This window comes from Molothrus aeneus, chromosome 21 (assembly GCF_037042795.1).
Source record: "Molothrus aeneus isolate 106 chromosome 21, BPBGC_Maene_1.0, whole genome shotgun sequence".
Classification (NCBI taxonomy): Eukaryota; Metazoa; Chordata; class Aves; order Passeriformes; family Icteridae; genus Molothrus; species Molothrus aeneus.
Genome location: NC_089666.1, coordinates 6,086,415 through 6,106,848, shown reverse-complemented (window position 1 = coordinate 6,106,848; position 20,434 = coordinate 6,086,415). Strand labels below are relative to the sequence as shown.

The 20,434-nt window shown below is 42.4% G+C and overlaps 1 protein-coding gene across 2 annotated transcripts; it reads left to right on the top strand.

Moving 5' to 3' along the window:
- Nucleotides 1–4,123: 4,123 nt before the first annotated feature.
- On the top strand, nucleotides 4,124–19,730 carry GABRD (gamma-aminobutyric acid type A receptor subunit delta). 2 transcript variants are annotated; one of them, XM_066564206.1, is made up of 9 exons: nucleotides 4,124–4,623; nucleotides 11,346–11,458; nucleotides 12,010–12,077; nucleotides 12,432–12,652; nucleotides 13,448–13,530; nucleotides 14,838–14,975; nucleotides 15,890–16,042; nucleotides 16,606–16,817; nucleotides 17,137–19,730. In XM_066564206.1, exons 1-9 carry the CDS (start codon nucleotides 4,556–4,558, stop codon nucleotides 17,434–17,436), a joined length of 1,356 nt encoding a protein of 451 aa, XP_066420303.1. In that variant the 5' UTR covers nucleotides 4,124–4,555; the 3' UTR covers nucleotides 17,437–19,730. The 2 variants fall into 2 exon arrangements, with proteins under 2 accessions (XP_066420303.1, XP_066420302.1); XM_066564205.1 differs by having other exon boundaries at nucleotides 15,887–16,042.
- Nucleotides 19,731–20,434: the final 704 nt, after the last annotated feature.

The window sequence follows — 20,434 nt, the reverse complement described above, 5'->3', positions numbered from 1 at the left end:
TTATCTCTCAATCTACAACTTACGTCTATCAACTTAAAGCCAGTGAATCTTTAAGATTTAAGCTCCTGGAAATGTACAAAAAAGGCTTTGGTTGATGCAGCTCTTCCAGATTTTGTGGGTTCTGGACCCCAGTGATCCATCTTGGAGAAGCTGGGACATGGAGTGAGCAGATTCAGATGAAAGCCCTGCTGTTTTCTGCCAGGGTTCAGTTCAGAGGCATTTCTGTGGAGCTCCTGCAGCAGCACCTCAGGATCAGCTGGAAAGGCAGCAGAGCTGGCCACTTCCCTGTGCTGTATGGCTGCATGCTGTGCTTCCACAGGCACTTGGCATTTCCCTCCCGAACGTTTCCAAGGTGACAGGAGCTCATATATGGAGCTCTCTGGCGTTTAGGCAGGAAGACATGCCAATAATGGAATCTGCATTTTGGCAGGGTGCTTCATATCAATTACATAACACAACTTGTCTGCCCTGTTGTTTGATAGGGATCGATGTTGGCCTGTAAACAATGGCAAACATTGATTTGTCGGACTGTAAATAATGGCAAACATTGATGAGCATCTTCCCAATGACTCATCCTTACAGATGTATGGACAGAAAATGAGAGGGGCACTTGCTGTCAGAGCACTTCGTGGAGGAATGGCCTGGGATGGCAGCAGCTGGGAGTGCACCCCTGAGAGCAGCACATCTGGGGTAAAAATGTCATCCTGGTCCTGGAACTAGCCCTGCCTTGGGGGAAAAGTGGGGAATTTCATCCCAAATCTGTTGCATAAAGAAAAGGAGGGCAAAGTGTCTGGCTGCAGTGTGCTTCATGATTATAAAAAAAATTATGCAGATTGAGGGAGGAACTAGATGTTCTACAGAACATTTAGAAACAGATAAAAACTATATTCCTAGCACTTAAGGTGAAAGGGAAATTAATATTGTGGTTATCCAGATAGTGATTAAATACAGACACGTTTGTGTTGGGGCTGGGGACGTTCAGACAGTGCAAGTACAGTACAACCTCTGAAACGAGCTAAATATTTCCACCATGCAATTGCTACTGATATTCCCAAATCTCATTTACAAAAATAGGCATATGTGTGTAATTTATATATCTCGAGACATTTGGCGATGTTGCCACAACAGTCTTTCAAGAGCTGCTTAGGTGGAATCATGGGAGGGTGAGACTAATTATCCGTGTGGTACATTTTTTGCCTCTTAAAATTATATGTGACAATATGATATCTTTATTTTTCTGGCAGTAAAACCACCTGTTCTATTTAGAAAATGATCTATTAAGAATACCAGGTAAGGCAGTGCAGCCATAAAATAAATTGAAATAATATCCTTTTGATACAGTCTCAAAATCCTGAGTGATAAGTGACTGAAAATTGGTTTTTTGGCCCAAATCACTGAGTATGCTTCTCCTCAATGCCATCAAATGACACCATCCAATAAATGATTGTATGGTAGCAGTTACAGAGTATGGATGATGTGATCAGGGAAAATTCATACCTGTTACACGTTCCAGAAGAAAAATACTTGACAGATACTGAAATGTGGGATTCTGGCTTCAGTGTAGTAAAAGATACTTCAAAGTTGTGACCTTTATTAGTGCTTGAGTAGGGTAGATACGTCAAGAATTAGTTACTGTTGATATAGTAGTAATAACTAATGATTCAATAAATAGTAATCATTAAATATCATTGTAAAATTGCCCAGATGCGGGTGGAGCCCATTAGCATTTGACCTGGCATGGACAAACACTACAGGAACACTGATTTAAGGGTCTGTGTTGCTTCCACAGATCTGCCACAGCTTTACTACAGCACAGATCAAAGTCTGCCCTGAGCTGTGTGACTCTGACCTGACGTCCTGGTCCTGCTGGAGCTGCAGTGACCCCACCCAGTCCCCGAGGGTCCCTGGGCCCCCCATGCAAGGCCAGAGCCTGGGATGGACATTTCCATGGAAGGTGGTGCCTGCAGCCATAGGGATTGAGGAGGAGTTTGTTAGAGTGAAAAAAAGGCTTAGGAAACATTGAGTATCATGGGCCATCTTTTTAAGACTATTTGACAGTTCCCAGCCGGGAGCTAAAGCTAAAGGAAAGCTTTAATTATTTTCAAGAGGATTAGATGAGAAAGATTTGGAGAGCTTATTTATTTTGTTTTGTTTTGATGTTTTAATGGCAATTTTAATAGTTTCTTAATCTATGTCTTTGCAATTATAATCTGTCATTGACTGTAATGAGTTTGGGATATTTAGCTAGAACTGTAGGAAATTAAATGTATTGTTGACCTTTATTATTTTATCTCCTCTCTTCCCTTTGGCAATAGGAGTTATTTATTTTGAGTGGGTTGTGCATATATGTATATATTTATATATATATATATATGTGTGTGTGTGTGTGTGTACCAGTCTATTTTAAATATGTATTGTATGTAAAACCAACTAAATCCAAGGCTGAATGACCAAACATTTGTCCTCCTTTATGAGGATATAATCAAGGCCCTTGTGGATAAAATGTAGTTTATTTATCTGAGAGAACTCTCCCATGTCTTTTAGGACTGCCATTGTATTTTCACTTGTGTCAGTGGTCACTTTTGTAGCAAGGTCTGTCCTTTCACAACATGGTGTGCTTATATCAACACACAAGCACACACATCACACACTTACATGTGTCATCCACACATAAAATCCACTCAGACACAATCCAAATGTTAAAAATGCCTCTGTGGATTTTTGGGCTATTTTTACAGCTATATGCTGAAGATATAGAAAATGTTCTTTTTTACTAGTAAATTAGGTGACAGTTCTCCAGCCAGAGGGGAGCAACACTGAGGAATTCTCAGCACAGGTAGGTAGCCCACAGCACCATCAGCCTTATGAGTAGGAAAAATATGAAAAATATCAACTGAAAATATCCCAAAAAGTGTGAATGTGTTAAATGGAGAGACAAAGTTATTCTGTTCTTTGTGTCACCAGGTAAATTCCATTCAAAATCTTTCAGCTTACTTCCTAAAAAAAAAAATCATGCAATAATCTGACTCCTTGAGTTAAATTTGTGTCTTTTCCTCCTTTTTGGATGTTAGCTGCAGGATTGCCATTGAGATGGGCAGAGAGAGGAAAAGATCAGAAAGAAAATAACCTCTTACGTTATTCTCAGGCTTATGACATGCCTGTATTTGTTGTATTACATTTGTGTGTGTGTTGTACATCTGTTCCCCTGGATTTCATGGGGCTGTTATTCCCCTCACCCACCACCCCTCAGTAGCCATTTGAAATGTTGGTACTAAATAACAATACAGAACTAAGAAGACAAAAAGATGAATCCAGCACTTTACCCCAGGTGCCTCCGTTCATTGCCTTAAGGTACCTGCACAATCATTTTTGTTTTATAATATAATTTCTTGAAAATGTCTCCTTCACACTGTTTCCTTTGTGGGTTGGTTTTAAAATTGTCATTCGGGATTGAACAGCACCAAAAAGCCGAGGAGGCGGAGGAGGAGAGAAGGAAAGAGCGAATATGGAGGAGAAAACCGAGTTTGACCTGCAAGTCAAGATGAGCCCGAGGTCCCGAGGAGCCCCGTGGCCGGGTCCGCGCTGGCCCCGTGCCGGGAGCGGCGGTGCCCGGGAGCCGGCGGAGGGACCGGGAGTTCGCGAGGCACAAGCGGTGGAAGCGCTGGACGATGGCAGCCCGAGCAGCCCGGGATGGAGCAGTGAACTGCTCCGAGCGTTTCACTGTAGAGAAGCCCCCCGGGAGCCCGAGAGCGGCGAGGCAGAAGTTTGTGCGCGGGCTCTGCCCCTCTCGGTGGTACCGCCGGGCCGGGACAGCGCGCAGGCAGCGGAGAGGCGGCATTTCCCCGGGCACGGTCCCGGCCCCATCGGCGGTGCGCTCGGAGCGATGCCGGGAGCCGGGCTGCAGCTGCGGTGCCCGGGTGCCGCCGGGATTTGCCGGGAGCTCGGGGGGGCGGCGGGGGGCGGCGGCGGCGGCGGTGCTGCGGTTCACATGCCCCGTGCGGAGCGGGCACGGCGGCTCTGCGCCCCCGAGCGCCCCGGGACCGGCCGCCCCTGCCCTGGGCTCGGGCTGCAGCTCCTCCTGCTCCTCCCCGGCACCATGCGCGCAGGACATTAGTGGCTCCGGAGCACTTTGAGTTGCTCCCACCCCGCTCCGTGGGATTTATCTATCCTTTTGGAGGTTATTTTCGGCAAGCAGCCTCGCAGGCGGGCAGAGCGGCCGGAGGAAGAGCCCGCGGCAGGGGAGGGATGCGGGAGCAGGGCAGCGGAGCCGGGCGGGACTGAGCCACCCGCAGAGGAGAGGAGGAGAGGGAAGGAGAAGAGAGGAGAGGAGAGGAGAGCTGCCCTGCTCCCTGCTCCCGTGCCGGGCTGCCTGCATGGCTCCCGGGCACTGTGGAGATTGTGGGGGCTGCTGCTGCTGAGCAACCATCCATCGCTTTAAACTCAGCCTCAACTTAGCGCAGCAGGCAAGAATGGCAAAGCCACTGGAGCTTTGGAGCTGCCAGGAGAGCCGGGGAACCTGGGTTTTGGTCGCTGCTGTCTAATAAATGGGAGTAAAATGGAATTTCTTACCTGGGTTTTTCCTGCCTTGATTCTACTGTGCACCCAACAGCACAGGTGTATCAGGTAAGAAAACATCTTCTCCTTCTTTCTTAGCCTGGCCTCAGGCAGCCGTTCTCTTGGGGTAGCTGGAGTGAGTGATGCCAGCTCTGGCTGGGGCTCCCACTTTGCCCAGGGATGATTTCTGCACTTATGGGCCACGACTGCTTGGAGTGAGTGTTCAGGAGAAAAAGGGCCCTTGACTGAAGAGTTTCCTTAATGTGCCTCATCTGTTTCAGTTTTTTCTTTCTTCATTCCCTAGCTGAGAATGCACTTCTGCCAGTTGAGCAGCAGTTTCTTGGCTTAGTCAGGGGCTATGTTTTTAACAGGATGCTCCTGGAACCTTTTTCCCGAGGGCACTTACTCTAAATTGGGGGCAATCACTTTTTGTAAGGCACTGCAATATCCCAGCTCAGCCTCAGCCCCTCCAGCAGCTCTGTAGGGGCCTGCTTGAACATGAAACTCTTCCCTAAACCCCAGCACAGCCAGTGGGGTACGAACTGAATAGCTCTGCTTAGGGCCTCCATAGGTGCCATTAAAACCCCAAAATCCAACCATCCCTTTCTAATGAGTTCATTAAGTCTCCTGAACTTGGGTTAGCAGGAAGAGACTGTCAGAGATCTTAGGGGAAAAAAAATTGGAGAACTCAAAGCATTTTTTAAAATAATAAATTTTAAAGAAAGATGCATATTTGCAGCTCTCAGTCACATTTCCTCTGAAGGTGTTAGCTAGGCAACCAGCGCCGGTCTCGGAATATTCTTATTCTCTCCAGATCTGGAGGCTGGATGTGGAGAAAGCTTGCCATGATTACGCAATGAAAATAGAGGGGGGAGTAAAAAAGAACTTGCTGCATGTAAAAACATGCCTACACCCCCCAGAGCAGGGGTGGTTGTGGCATTAAAGGGGTCTTACATCTCCTGCTTCATAGACATCCTTAATAGCTTCAGAGGAGTGGAAGAGGCAAAGTGGGAACTGTAGTAAAACATAACATTGTTGTTACACGTTTTGGAATTAATCAGGGAGATCTGATTTTTTTCACTGGGAAGGAAAAGAATCTTGCTCAGAGAAAGTGTCAAGTCAACTGCTCTTAGTCAGGATTGACAGAATGATTTATCCTGTGACCTTGAATCTGTTCTCCAGGGTCAGATCCTGACATCCTCTGAAGCAATCCAGTGGTACAGTGAAGGCAGAGGAAATATTGCTTATTACCTAAGGGCACCCACACCTTGCCCATCATTTCAATGATCCTGTTTCTCCCTCTGCAACTGGGCTACCATTGAAGCTGGGGGTTGAAAAGTGATGTTTGAGTACATAAGACCAAAAAAAGAGAGAATTTTAAGCAAGAGTCAGTCTTCTCAGCCTGACTCTGAGGTCTGCTCCTAGGCACAGGATATGTGTTTGGTGGATACATTATTATTTTATTATTAATTCCCTAATTGACTTTCTCCAGTTACACAATAGTGATGAATTTTTTGGTAGGAATACATCCACTCAAGGCAGACTCAGGCAAGGCAAATTCTAAGTTAAATTCCAACTGTTCAGGTTGTAGTCTTCCAAATATTTCAAAGTGTGAGACATTCCATGGTCAAGGAAAGCTTCCCTGTTTAGATTCAGGATTTAGGGTGGCTATGGCAGGACACTGTTTAATCACTGTAAAAAGGGAGTAGCCTTGCTTGCATGTGTACTTTGGATCAGTTAAATAGAACTGAAGTGAAATTTTATCCTTTTATTAGTAAAAATATTATTGGTACGAGATGTTTTTATGAATAGCAGCATATTAATGGGCAAAACTGCCAATGGCTTCATTTTAAATCCCTGGTTTTGTTTTCTAAATGCAGTGTGATTCAGAATTTTGATGATAGAGGCCATCCAACACCCCTAAATTCTCTGTTCCCAAGTTCTGTGCACTGTATATTGAAAAAAACCCATATTCCAAAAGGAAGACCATTTTGGTGATTTTGAAATTCATCAGTAAGACAAAAGAGACAAAAGACTTCCCAAAGGCAAAACCACCAGTGAAAATAATGTTGTGGTTTGCAGAGGGGGGAAGTGGGGGATGTATGCAGGCTGCTTCCTCAGAGCATTTCTGAACACCCTTCTGGGGTGCTCTAGCTATTTCTCTGTCATGTGTGTTGTTTGTCTGAAGTGAATGAGCCAAATTCAGCCCAAGTCAGCACATTTTTGTCAGGTAAACATTTTTTTAAAATAGTGGTTTTTGGTCTGCTCAAGCCAGTGATTAGTGGCCAGGAATTTGGCATTTAAATGATTGACAGGTCTTCAGGACAAAGACTGTGGCTTCCACTGTTTTATCAGGGTTTGAGATGCTGTGGATGCTGCAATAATAAATGTGCCACAGGGAATGAGATCATCTGCAGAAAGACATTTGGGGAAATATTTCTGCATTTGTGTGAGGAAAGAGCACTTCTGAAAGGAGTTTTGGGGTGTTTGTCTGTACTGTGTAATTTCTCACTGAAAGAGATTTTAATTCTCTAATTAGAATAGGTGTATATTTAATATTTAAGTTTCCTCTCTGTTAAGTGACTTTTATACTCTTGCATTTAATTGTCATTCTGCTGTGTGTCTCCCTAAGCCTTTTACTTCTATTTGTGGAAACAGAGCAGCTTTAACACGTGAATGTATGCAAAGAGTGGTCCATTTTCTGTAGCTTAAAACTGCTATAGAGGCTTTGATGTTCTAAAGGTTGCCATGATTTAAGCCTAATGCCTTTTCAATTACATTTCAAAATACAAAACATATTTACAGTGAGCTTCCCTTAGAGTCTGGAATGGCAGATGGGAAGGATATACATCCTGCTCTGGGTAATCCTGGAGTCTGGCAGAGGTCAGATTGTTCACTGACCTTGCAGGATATCCCTTGTGTTTTCCCAAGGAAAAGTTTTCTTTAGTGGTGATGACATCTGGGACATCTGTCCCAAATGCTTATCAAAATGAAATATACTGATCCCAGTCCTCCAGTCCAACTGGTTTTTCTATCTGCCAGGTTAAAAGATTCATATAACAACAATGCCACAATCCCCAAGAGAATCAGGTTAGCAGATCTAGAGAAGAAACAGAAGATGCAAAAAGCGATTTTCCACATCTTGCTGCTGTGGGAATTTTTCAGAAGATCAGTGCAGCCTCCTGACCAGTGAGGCATCAAATCCACGTCCTACTGGCCACTGACTTAAGGATCCTGAGCTTTTTTTGCAGTGATCCTGGAGATTTTGGCACTGCTGGGCAGAAATGAAATTGCTAATACTATCCCTTGCTCGGTGCTGTTGTGCTCTCATTCACATGGAACTCACAGATTGCCTCTTGCTTTGGTGTGGTTTAAATACCAGATATTTTCTAGTAATATTGATAAACTTCCAGCAAGTGTTTTCAAGCAGTGTTCTGGAGGAGAGCACAGACAGGCTAGTGGCTCACTTGTCTGACAAGCCCTTTGAAGATGTGCTGTCCAAGTCGATGGATGGTTCTCCCCCAGATTGCTCCACATTTGTAGGAAGTCCTGGTCCTGCAGCAGCTGGGAGGGAGGTGTCAGCTTGGACAGGAAGGATTTTGGGATAGGTGTACCTTTTATTCTGGAACTGCTTGTACTTAGCCCTGAAAGGGACATTTCTTTGCTCTGTTACATGACATTCATTGCTTGGAGTTGCTTTATCAATATTTATCAATATTTATCAATATTAGGGGCAGAGGAACTCCACAGGTTTGTGCAGTTTATCAATGGGGATTTCCTTTCCCTTTGTCTATGCAGGAGAACCCTCGATTGCTTTCATGGTTTAGACAGCAGTAATCTCTTTTCAATGAGCTCAGCTGAAGTTCTCCCAATGCTCCAGATATGGACAGATACAAACATATCCTCAAAAACATCTGCTTGAAAGGAGATGTGTACAGAGTCAGAGTGTGGATCATCTTCAGCTTTCCCTTTGGGAATGACTTCCAGAGGGACAGAGGTCCCCAGGACTGTTGCCATTCAGCAGTGAGGCCCTCCACACTGTCCTGTGCAAAAGAGAAGCTTTGCAGGAGCTTTTTACCCCTTGGATTTGACAAATCAATATCTTGATTTTACAAAGTCCTTTTTCTTACTGAAACGAGCTTTACAGCAGCTTACATTAGGAAGTGAAGTTGCTGAATCAACTAATAATAGTTGCCTTTCTTTTCATCCTAACTGCTTACACTATGAAAAGTTAATCCCTTCCAATGCATCTTTTCTATGCTGGTCTTCCTTTTTCAGGTACAATAATGAATAATATTTTAGGCCATTTATAATCCCAGCTGCTTATCAAGGATGAAGTAAATTCTCCCACCATTCTTCTTGTAACTTTAAAGCCCTGGATGTGATGTGTAGAAGTCTAGAGGAATGACTCGAAGGGGTTTTCACCACATGGTAAATGGAGCCATAAAATTATTTCAGCTGTAATATTTTAATAACCCCCCTGGTATTAAGTGCATATAGCTCCACTAACTCCAGCACATTTGTTACACTGATGATCTGACCCTAAGGCTTTATTAATAATAGAAACAAGATTTATTTTAATTGTGTCATGGATATTTAAGTAAAACTCCCTCTAGATTGTAATCTTCTTAAAACACATGGCAGGCTCACATGTAGCCCTCAGTCTTTAACCCGACTCTCATCATTTTAACTTCCTCTGAGCTCCACGGCTTTCCTTAATGCCATTAAAATGAATCCTGACACAGGAGAACAGCTGAACTCCAGGCTTTGTCAAAACATGATCAGCACATGGGATCCATCACTACGGTGCTGTCACCTCCTGACTTGAATTCTGTTTTCAAAACACTTTCTGAACTTGGTTGCTGCTTTAGCAACAGAAGCTGAAAAGCATCACCTTCTATTGAGAAGTGAAAGAGATTTTCTGCAGATATATTCATTCAAGTGTACTGCAGCTATTTAATTAGGAAAAGACACAGAGTACCATTCTTTACATATAAAAGGATCTCTGACATTTTACTGATTAGAAACACCTTTCCATGTCTATGGCTGGGACTTGTGAATTACAAATAAGTATGTTTTTAAACAAAGTTATTATAAAGCTATAATTACATTACAGTAAAGAATGATGGTTGGATGATTGAAAGACCAGCAGTCTGATAGAAAGAAGTTGATATAGTTGATGAGACCCAATAAAGAAGGAAAATACCTCTGCCAAGATCTGTTATAAATCTTCAAAGCCCTTGTCTAAATCAATTATGTTATTCCAATTTATGTAGCTGAAAACACGTCTTGGAGTGTTCCAAGATCCTTCCTCAGAAGAGACAGGGACCTGAGAAGTAGCTGGGATAATAATTTGAGAGGAGCATACAACAGTGTGCTCATGGCAAGGAAATCTTAGAAATGCAGTTTAACAGCCCATTTTGCTGGGAACTAATGAAGCTGCACTTGGAGCAGGGTCCCTGTGCTGGGAGGTCACAGAGGCTTTGACAGCTCTGCTAATGCAAGACTTCAGTGGCTGTGCTGCTCCAAACTTACATTACACACTGCAATCCCAGAACTGCTCCCTTATATAATTGAGTCCAGGCTAGAATTTGAAGACCAGGGCAATCAAAGGTTTTTCTTTCAGTCTCTGTGAGAAGAGTTGGTTATTGTAGGATACTCTGTTCCTGTGCTGGCAATAACTGCTTGTGCTGAGCTGAATGCCCAGGCTGGCATATTTTGGAGATAAAAACCATGTGCTTTATGTGGGTCAATGTCACATGAACACTCTAAGAAAGTTATGTAAGTACCAAGGCAGAATGTGTTTGTGGTGTATTACTCTGCAGCCTTCCATGGCTATTTAACCATTTCTCTTCTGTTACAAGTCATAAGTACCTCTCAAATGCCACATTTATAGCTGGGCTCAGTGGAAGATGCTAAACCAGTGCTCAGGCTTTGATCCAGTACTTGCATTCAGCCACAGGCCCTCTCAAACCACTGGGAAGCTTTCTCTTTGCAAATGGTGCTGTCAGACATTGTCCAGCTCCTCATTTATCTCTTCCTGCCCTGTCAGTCCCAGTGCAGTGAGAGGAACAATGTGAGCAGGCTCAGATCTTCAAGTGGAGCCTGCCAGGTTTAGCAGATAATGAAGACAACACAACCTTGCCTTTGTTTGTAAGAGATGGAGGAATATCCACATCACTGCTTGTGCCAGGGCTGAGGGGCTGGCAAATGGCAACCAAAGACTTCATGAGCATCACTGAGGCAAGGAGAGGCACCTGGGAGAGGAGCCTGACTGCTGGGAGAGGCTGTGCAGGAGCACAAATCCCACAGCAACACATCTTCTCCCAAGCAAAACCTGCTGCCTGCTATCCACATTCCAGATGTGCAGTTTTTCCTGTTTTCCTGTCACATTTGACAATGCTCCAGCCTTCTTGATCTCAGCTGTTGTAGAGTAAGAAGCTGTCACAGCTGCATTTCAGAGTTCACAGATGCATTTTAGGCAGTATACAAAGTATCTTCGTTTCTCTCATGCTTTTCTAAGTTTTTAAATTTATTTTTCCGACTTTTTTTAGAAAGAAATAAACTTTTAAAAGTATGTGCTTGTACTTAAAGAAGCCACAGTCTTGCCTGAAATTTGTTTTGATTTAAACAGGAATATCTGAAATGGTTTTCCTACCTATAAAAATCTCCAGCATAGCTGATTCTACTGTAGGTGGTCTCTGGTGTAAAATAAGTCAGTAACTTCCATTTGCTGTCATTCTCTGTTTGTAAACATGGGAAATTTTAAGATACTTGTTCTCTTTACCCAGAGCTATGAGTGACATCGGAGATTACATAGGTTCCAACATTGAGATCTCCTGGTTGCCCAACCTGGATGATTTGATGAAAGGGTACGCACGAAATTTCAGGCCTGGGATTGGAGGTGAGACTTGGAGAATGAATAATGTCTCTTTGGTTCTTACAATCCTTCTGATGTTTATGTCAAATTCATACTTTAAATAATTTAAAAGTTGTGATTGTCTTTTACTTGGATGCTGGAAAAAAATAACAATCAACATTTTGCTTGATTTTGACAAGAGACAGACTGTTCAACAGCAACACAGGCTTCTGATGCAGCTCTTAAATCGTTGACATCTAAGTTGAAGGAATTTTGTATTTCATTAAATGGTGATAATTTCTGCATCTGCTTGAAGTCATGCTGTCTTAAACTAGATAATGTGATTTGCAGAAAGGATTCTGTGATTTTCAGTACTTGTGATTTTATCTTGTGTCTCTTATCTCTGAAGTGAGGTGTGCTGTTGGAAATTGAGGGCACAATTGGTAAAAGATTTAAAACTCTTGCTTTAAGAATGTACTTTATAATGGGAAACACTCCAGTGAACTGATGAAAGAATTAACAGTCTGGGGTCATTGAGATTTTTATGGGTACTATGATGATATTAATCACCACATTCAAACATTTTTTTTTCTCAGGTCCTCCTGTTAATGTTGCTCTGGCAATTGAAGTAGCCAGCATTGACCACATCTCAGAAGTGAACATGGTACAGTATCAGATTTTTTAGTTCTGATTTAAAATAGCAAAGGTTCAAACCCAGAAGCTGTATTTGCTGAGCTATGTAAACTGATTTTCTCTGTCAAGACCTATGCAACTCTTGCAATGTGTTATGTATAACATTGATATAGAATAACTTTTTTATATCTTGTGCTTATCCATAGTAGGAGCACATGACCAAAATACAAATGCTTGGGCAGCTCCCTGGCTGACTAAGTATAAAATATGTATTTGCACTGAAAGCAAATAATATATTTCTAGGCTAAGACATTGATTTTTGGCTAAGGTCCAAGACATTATCATTGTCAGCATCCCTTCTTAATGAGGATTTCTCTTGCCACAGGAATACACCATGACAGTATTTTTGCACCAGAGCTGGCGAGACGATCGTCTGTCTTACAACCACACCAACGAGACTCTGGGCTTGGACAGCAGGTTTGTGGACAAGCTCTGGTTGCCAGATACTTTCATAGTCAATGCCAAGTCTGCCTGGTTCCATGATGTGACTGTGGAAAACAAACTTATCAGGCTCCAGCCAGATGGAGTCATTTTATACAGCATCAGGTGAGTGACAAACAGTACAACTGTTCTCTGCTGTGTGTTAACTTTTTGAATGTTCTATAATCAGTCAGCATTCCTAGGAGGATTTCCTGAAATAATTATTGGTTCAAAATTGAAGAAAAGCTCCTGTCCCCCTATCCTTTTCTTTCTGAGAGGTCAGGAAGGTCTCTTTGGCAGCACTAACACATTTTGCACTGCACAGTCACTGGCCATGTCCAGAATGCCCTCAGTGGGAGAGAAGCCCCTCGTGGCTTTGGTCACTGGGCAAAGAGGTGCTGAATACAGAGCAAAGATTCTGTTCTCCACTCCCTCACTTTATTTTCCAAGGGAGCTGGGAGCCTGGTTTAGGCTCAGCTTCCCCATCTTTCACACAGACAAAGTAACGTTTCTCACTTTTGAAGAGGGCTGTGGCTGGCACTCAGTAACTATATTGACAGTTAATTGTGTAATGTTCTGAAAAATAATGAATGTGCACCTTTGAAACTGTGAGTCCAAAGTGCCCCTTAAGGTATTGGTAGTGATCTTGGGGACAGTGAAAGGGAGGAGATGGAATCAGAAAATTCCTTTTTATCATCACCAGTAGCTGCAGAATCCTCTGACGCTGACGAGTCATTTGACCTTTTTTCAATTCCCTCTGCCTCTGGGTTTCCCACAGACTCAGGCAGCAGCCCGCAGGACTTTGAAAACAGTTTCCTTTGTTAGCAATAAAGTTTCAAAGTTTTCCACTCAGTCTTTTGAGTTGTGAGGAAAAGGCTCTGTCGGAATGTCCCTAACTGGTGTTCCTGTTGCTCCAAATAGGATTACCTCAACAGTGGCCTGTGACATGGACCTTTCCAAGTACCCAATGGATGAGCAGGAATGCATGTTGGATTTGGAGAGCTGTAAGGGCTGAGTACCTCTGTGTTTTGTGCAAAGCTGCATCCATGGTGCTGAGATAGCTGGACTTGCCTGGGATGATTTTCTTTAGTCACTTGGGGTTTAAGTGAACAGAAATCTCTTCATTCCCTGTGTTGGGCATTAGACTGTGGACTTTTCAATACCAGGCCAACCCTGGTCCAATCCAAATCTCTAGGATTTGATGTAGGGACGATGAACAATGTACAGTCCTGCTGACAAATGTCTGGAACTTTGTGCTTTATGTGAAACCTTGTGCAGTTGTGACAGTCACTGGCATTACTGAGGTTTGTATCAAATCCAGTGAGAACAAGTAGAAAAGCCCACAGGCAAAATGTGATGTGCTATTTTTAATTTATGAGAAAATAGGAAAAAGAAAGAATTCCCTGCTTTTAATGAATGCCATTGTGAGTAACCTTCACACAGCTCTTTAACTTGCCTTGGCATTCGTGTATCTGTTACACAGAAATCCATCAGAATGCTGCATGGATGGGCTTAATTCATTTGTACTCACAAAGGAGGGTGAAGAATGGATTTATATTTTATCCAGCTTGTATTTAATCTATGATCAGCATGTAATTCCCATGAGCATTAATACTTCTGAATGAAAATCACCACTGACACAAGCAGGGACCACCCAGCCAGGGAAAGTGAATCTGGATTTTAGATCAAGGAACCTACAGGTCCTGAGGGTTGCAGAGATCTGGGAATAGCAGATCCTGAGCAGATCCCTTGGCCTGTTGATGCAGGTTTCTGGTTTTCTTTTTTGCCACTGACTTTGTTTTCTAGGCTGTTAACCACAATACCATTTTATCCTGTCAAAAATAGCAATCTACAGTTTTACTTACATAATCACCAAATGCAGAGGCAGCAGACAGTGCCCCAGCAATTCCTTCCCTCTCCCAGTGAGTTCTGCAGGGAGTTTTGGTGGGGGTTGAAGGTTTTAATTGAATTTGAGGGTTTTCATTTCAGTGAAGCAAACAGAAATAAAGTCTCTTTAAACAAATGGATGCTTTAGTAGCAAGTTGTCAATGAACAGCAAAAGTAGGAAAGATTGATTTCCTGTGGATTTGCATATTACATAAATCCTGTCATTCATATCCCCTTTCTGCCACGGCCCAGGTGCCCTGCACCTCTCCAAAGCAGAGAGAATGATCCAGACTGAATCTCAGCACATTTGCAACGTGTCTGGTGGAAATCAGCATAGCAGAGGAGTTAGAGAACTTCTACCATGAATTCTCTAAGCTCTGAACTCTCCCTTGAACTTTGTGTTTATTCAGCTTTCTTTTGGCAGATGGTTACTCTTCAGAGGACATTGTCTACCACTGGTCAGAAAACCAGGAGGAGATCCATGGGCTGGATAAGCTGCAGCTTGCTCAATTCACAATTACCAATTACCAGTTCACAACAGAAATTATGAACTTCAAATCTGGTAACAGAACCTTTCTTCAATTCAGGGACAGTATCTGACTTTTTTCCTGCAGAGAGAAACTTCCTCTATCTGTAATAGAAAATCCTTCTCCTTAAGTAACTAATTTAAGAACCTGTCAGGTTTCTGATAAGAGTTTTCTTCATCTTCCACTTGTAAGAAGTGCCATTCTTTGCTGAGCCTCTAGGTAGCCACTGCAGCATCTTCTGTCCTTTAGCTCTCTCTGCTTGACAAAATGCTGCGTGGAGTAGCCAGACAGCACTTGATAAAAAGCACTTGAGGTATAGCTCACATTTTCTTGACCTAATTTGCAACTTCAGATCAAGAAAAATTTCCATTAGCCCTGATGTTATGGAGCTTATGACGTGCAGTCAGATCAGTCTAATTCCACCCCGTAGAAGTCTGTGGTGTGTATGTCTATCACTGGGCTTATTGCAATGTTTGTACAAGATTGGAGTCATTTCTTTCCTGCTGATTTTTCATCCTCTTTCATGTATTCAGATTCTCATTTATGCTGCACATCTCCTCTAAGCTCTTTTTTGAGTTTGAAATTAACTTGGCCTTTTAAAAAATCTAAATTTAGTATCTGGAGGACTTTCTACAGCAGATGATAAGACAGTACACATTTTGAAGCAATACTGTTATTTGAGAAGACTCATGATTTTATTTTCAGATCTGGCATTGATATGACCTGAGACAAATCATTTGACCTATTCTTAGCTGATGAAAGCTGCAGAACCTCGTGCAGGGTTTATGAAGCATCAATCGAACAGCATCGGAAAAGCTTTTTGTGACCCTTGTGCAGGAGATGCTAAAGAGTGTAGCTCTGTGTCATTATCTGAAATGTCATTTGAAAGCTCAATCCAACTGTAATTCACACAGCCAGAATCTCTTCTGCCTGCTCTCTTTTCCAGCAGGTCAGTTCCCCAGGCTCAGTCTCCACTTCCACCTCCGGCGGAATCGAGGCGTTTACATCATCCAGTCCTATGTCCCTTCCATCCTGCTGGTGGCCATGTCCTGGGTGTCCTTCTGGATCAGCCAGTCAGCTGTGCCTGCCAGGGTGTCACTAGGTAAAGCAGATGCTTGGGCACTCAGGGGAAGGGAGTGCTCAATGGGAATTGTGCTCTCTGGTAATCCTCACGAAGGTGCATTCATGACCACCGTGTTTACATTTGCAGAAGGGAGGGTTCTTTGAAAGATTTCTCTCCTGGTTTAAAATCTGTCATGTTGTCAGAGCAGTTCCTCAGTAAGGAACAGCAAATAACCCACTAGGGAGGGTTAAAAGCAGTAATGATTGTGAAAGAAATGAAAGAATTGATTTGAAGGAACTGGGACAGCGGCAAAAAAAATGTTCCTGAAGCTTGTGGGTCTTTTTGTCTGACTAAGGGTTGCCAGTCCAGATGTAAAAGTGTTTGAGGGTTAATTATTTGGGTTTTGTTTTTTCTGATCTAGGACAAAACCAAGAATAACTTGTTCAAAGCTGCCTTAGTCATACAAATGCAGTTTCTTAAAAGTTTTGAAAATCAGAAGCCACAGTATAAAGGGGTTTTACTGTGAAAATGATAATACTTCATATTAATAAATATATTTATGTATATTAGTGCATGTATTTCTCTCTCATGGCGCCCTGCAGGTATCACCACAGTTCTTACAATGACCACTCTGATGGTCAGTGCCCGATCCTCACTCCCACGAGCCTCTGCCATCAAGGCACTGGACGTTTACTTCTGGATCTGCTACGTGTTTGTCTTTGCTGCTCTGGTGGAATATGCCTTTGCACATTTCAATGCTGACTACATGAAAAAGCAGAAGAACAAGATCAAGGCGAGAAGGCAGAGTGCAGAGGTCAGTAAGTGTGATTCTGGGAATAACTTTGCCACAGCAATCACCCTGCTTCATGACCTTGTACTCCAAATTCTTCCAGAGAAGAAGGGCTTTGAGAATGTTCTCCATGGTGCCTCAGTAATTCAGAGCATGTAAAGCCATAACCAGAATTCTATGTGTAGCACAGAGCCTTCCATCAGTTCTGCCAAAGCAGGGGTTAAACCCCATTTAGCACACATGGATCCCAGGGCGTTTCACCGCGCTGGGGCCATGGATAGCTTGGATAAATGACACTGTCCTTGCCCTATCAATTGCCACTGTTCTCCTCTCTCCTCTGCAGATCAACGTGAAGAATGCCATCGTTCTGTTTTCCCTCTCCATAGCTGGTGTGAACCAGGAACTGGCCATTTCCAACAGGCAGCACCGAATCCCCAGAAGCCTGCCTGGATCATATGGCACAATAGAAATAGAAACTGGAGAGACAAAACAGCAGCAGGGAATGAAACTGGACAAAAAGACTGGCCTGAAGTCCCTCTTTAAGCCCATTGATGCTGACACCATTGACATTTATGCCAGAGCCGTGTTCCCAGCAGCCTTTGCAGCAGTCAATGTTATATACTGGGTTGCATACACAATGTAAAGGCAACAAAAAAAGGAAAACTCTTCCCAAGACCTACAAACTGAACAATACCCACAGGCTAAAAAGCCCTCACTGAAACTGAATTGAGGCACCTCTTCTCAAAGTATTTTCCAACGAGCTCAAACACTTCCAAAGTCAAGAAGGTCCTGCTATGAATTCCTACTCAAAGCAGCAATTTATTGCTGACCTGATTTGATACATGAGACTGCACTCTGCCAAACAATTCCAGTTCTTCCTTTCCTGTAATACCATGAGACAACTTTTCATATGTACATATTTGTAGCAAAAGTTTAAACCTTAAATGACCATGGTTTTCCTCCACTTCAAGGTTGATCAGTAATGAAGATTTGGCTTTTCACACTCAGATAATTTCCTTTTTATTTGTAATGAAAGAGCTCATTCCTCACTTCTGCACGAGTGGTTTTCTGCATCTGTGGGCTGGTCTAGGTTTAACAGTAGTGCTAAAGTTGGAGTTTTTAATCAGAAAAATCTCATGAACAAAGTAAAAGGGAATAGAGGGGAGTGGAGGTTTTTTCTTAAAATATTATTTGTCTTGGGTAAAGTATTGAAAAATTTCAATGCTCTTAGTCACAGCATGAAATAAAATATACTACATAAAATTCTACTGAATTGTTAATAATGACTGTATTACATTTCAGATCTGAGCTAATGAAAGTTTAAACATTTAAACACAGAAATGTTTATTAGTTTAATAGGCCCCAAAATAGATAAAGTGGTTTAGAACCACAAGGAAAGCTCAGGCTTCCTGTGTTAGATTGGGGAAAATTTGAAAGGTGCTCGATAATGAAGGAAGTCAGACTCCATTTGCAGGAATGACTTTAGAATTTGTTCTGTTAATTTTCACTGAGAATCTACCATGTGTGCCTCTGAAAATATCCTTTTTGAATCTGTCCCTAAATAGCTGAGGGAAGTAAAAAAATTTCATAACTGTCTAAGTTATTCTGTTGCTTTGGATATTTTGCTGGTTTTATTCAGAGGCTGACCTAATCTCTTAGGCCTCCTCACTCCCATTATTCAACAGTGAAATTTATGGGTCCTCATACACACTGCTTAATTCAGGACTAGATCTCTCACCCAACTCATGCAAAATAACACTTTGTTCTGTAAATAATCTCAGTGAGCTCAGCAAGTGAACACAGTACTCACAACAAACTAGTTTCACAATTATTCTCTAAAACCTCCACAGTAAATAGATTGGAATATGGATTAAACAACTGAAGTATTGTTAATGTAGGAAGCCAATATAATACAGTACAAAAGGGCAATTTATTTTCTGGATATTGTTGCCTTGAAAGTGAGAGGTTGTTTTAAAAATAGAGACTGCCACAAAAGAAAAGGTGAAATGAGGGAGAGGGAAGGAAGGAAGCAAAGCAAGAGGCTGAAAGCTGCAATGGAAAGGAGCATGGAGAGAGACTGAGGCAGAGGCTGTAGGTGAGAGAAGAGCTTTGCTGGCACTTGGGATGGAGCTCTTGAACGTGTGCCTGACAATTACAGTTGCAATAAGGGCGAAAGGAGGATTTGATCCTGGTGGAGTATGTGCACATTCCTCCTGCCTTAACTCAGCTGTGATTTAAAGTTTGATTTCATATGACCAGCACTGAAAGATAAAATGTTTTAGCACTGATTTATAATTTAGAATGAGATTTGCTCATATCAGAGAAGTAAGAGAACGCTTTGAAGAAAAAAATCATGATCTTGAACTGGCTGTAATAGAAAATATGCTCCACTGTAGGTTAGGCTCACCTCAGTCTTTAGTTTCTGTTATCATGGAAAGCTATCAGCCAGGAGAGTGCTGGAAACCCCAAGTACACCCAGCTGGGATTGTTCCACCAAGCCCCACCAGCCCAGCCCTGCACTGACGCCTGGATCTGCTCCCACATCTCACCACGGAGCTGCTGGGGAATCTCAGTCAAACCCTTCCACTGAAAAATTGCTAGAATGATTTATTTCCTTTAGCTTTGAGTTTTACAGAAGAAAAGCTCTTCAGGAGAATCAAATCCTATCCTCCAGCTAGGTAAGTGCATCCAATCAGTACTTTCATGGTACTATTTACCATTGTTTCTCAGGCTCACATGCTGAATTAAGGCCAAGTATCACTCAAATGTCACCTTACTTGAAAAGCAAATGAAAATCTGCATTTCTTTCAATATATTCAGGTAACCAAGCTTTTTTCTTTCCCTCCTGCTTCTCCTCTTTCTAATTTGTTTTTCTTATTGTTTGTTCCTGATGCTGATGGAATGCTGCATTTCAGAAATACACTATATTTTTTCTAAGTGTGTTTTTGGTCATAATCACTTTCTCTCCAAGGAAACGCAATCTCTTCTGCCTTCCTCTGAATAAATCCTACTGCTCTATATAATGATTTAATGCAGAGTGGAATAAAAGCAGCAGAAGCATGACTTTACAATGCCTTTTCCTTACTAAGTTGTTGCTTTTTCCATGATCCATCACCACAAAAATACTACTTCCTTTAGAAGGATCATGGTCCCACCACCTTCTCTGTTATACTTGTAAAAATCAGAAATAATCTTTAGTTTAAAATCAGATTAATTTCTGCTGGGAAAGCAGAATCCAGCCTTTTTGTGTCCCACTGTTTTCTCCAGCTATAAGTTTATTATGTAGCCTGTCAATGTTGCTAACTTCTGCTAAGAGTGAAATTATTGACTAAACCCAGCTGGAGGAATATTCACAGCAAGTTCCTGAGGAGTGCAAATCGTAAGAAAATAATCCATGATTTGGGAATTAAAGTTATTAAAGAGCAGAGAAGGAGGCACTCCCCTGGTCCCTCTGGTGTGCAGTGGCCGGTTTTTGAGAGTAATTAGCAAGAAGATGGCTGCAGATATTACAAAGGCAATGTCCAATCTCATTACTTCAGCAGTACTAGTTTGTAACTGTGCACCTGACATAACTCCCTGCACTGCAGCCAAGGCACTGATCACATGGGGTTATTGGACAAAATGAGCTGCTTCTCCATCTG

What these genes read in the sequence shown, in the direction of transcription:
- GABRD (XM_066564205.1), top strand. Translation starts at nt 4,556, where the DNA reads ATGGAATTTCTTACCTGGGTTTTTCCTGCCTTGATTCTACTGTGCACC. An exon ending in GTCATTTTATACAGCATCAG is followed by an intron (nt 12,653 to 13,447) that starts GTGAGTGACAAA and finishes TGCTCCAAATAG; the next exon opens with GATTACCTCAACAGTGGCCT. An exon ending in AATTATGAACTTCAAATCTG is followed by an intron (nt 14,976 to 15,886) that starts GTAACAGAACCT and finishes TCTCTTTTCCAG; the next exon opens with CAGGTCAGTTCCCCAGGCTC.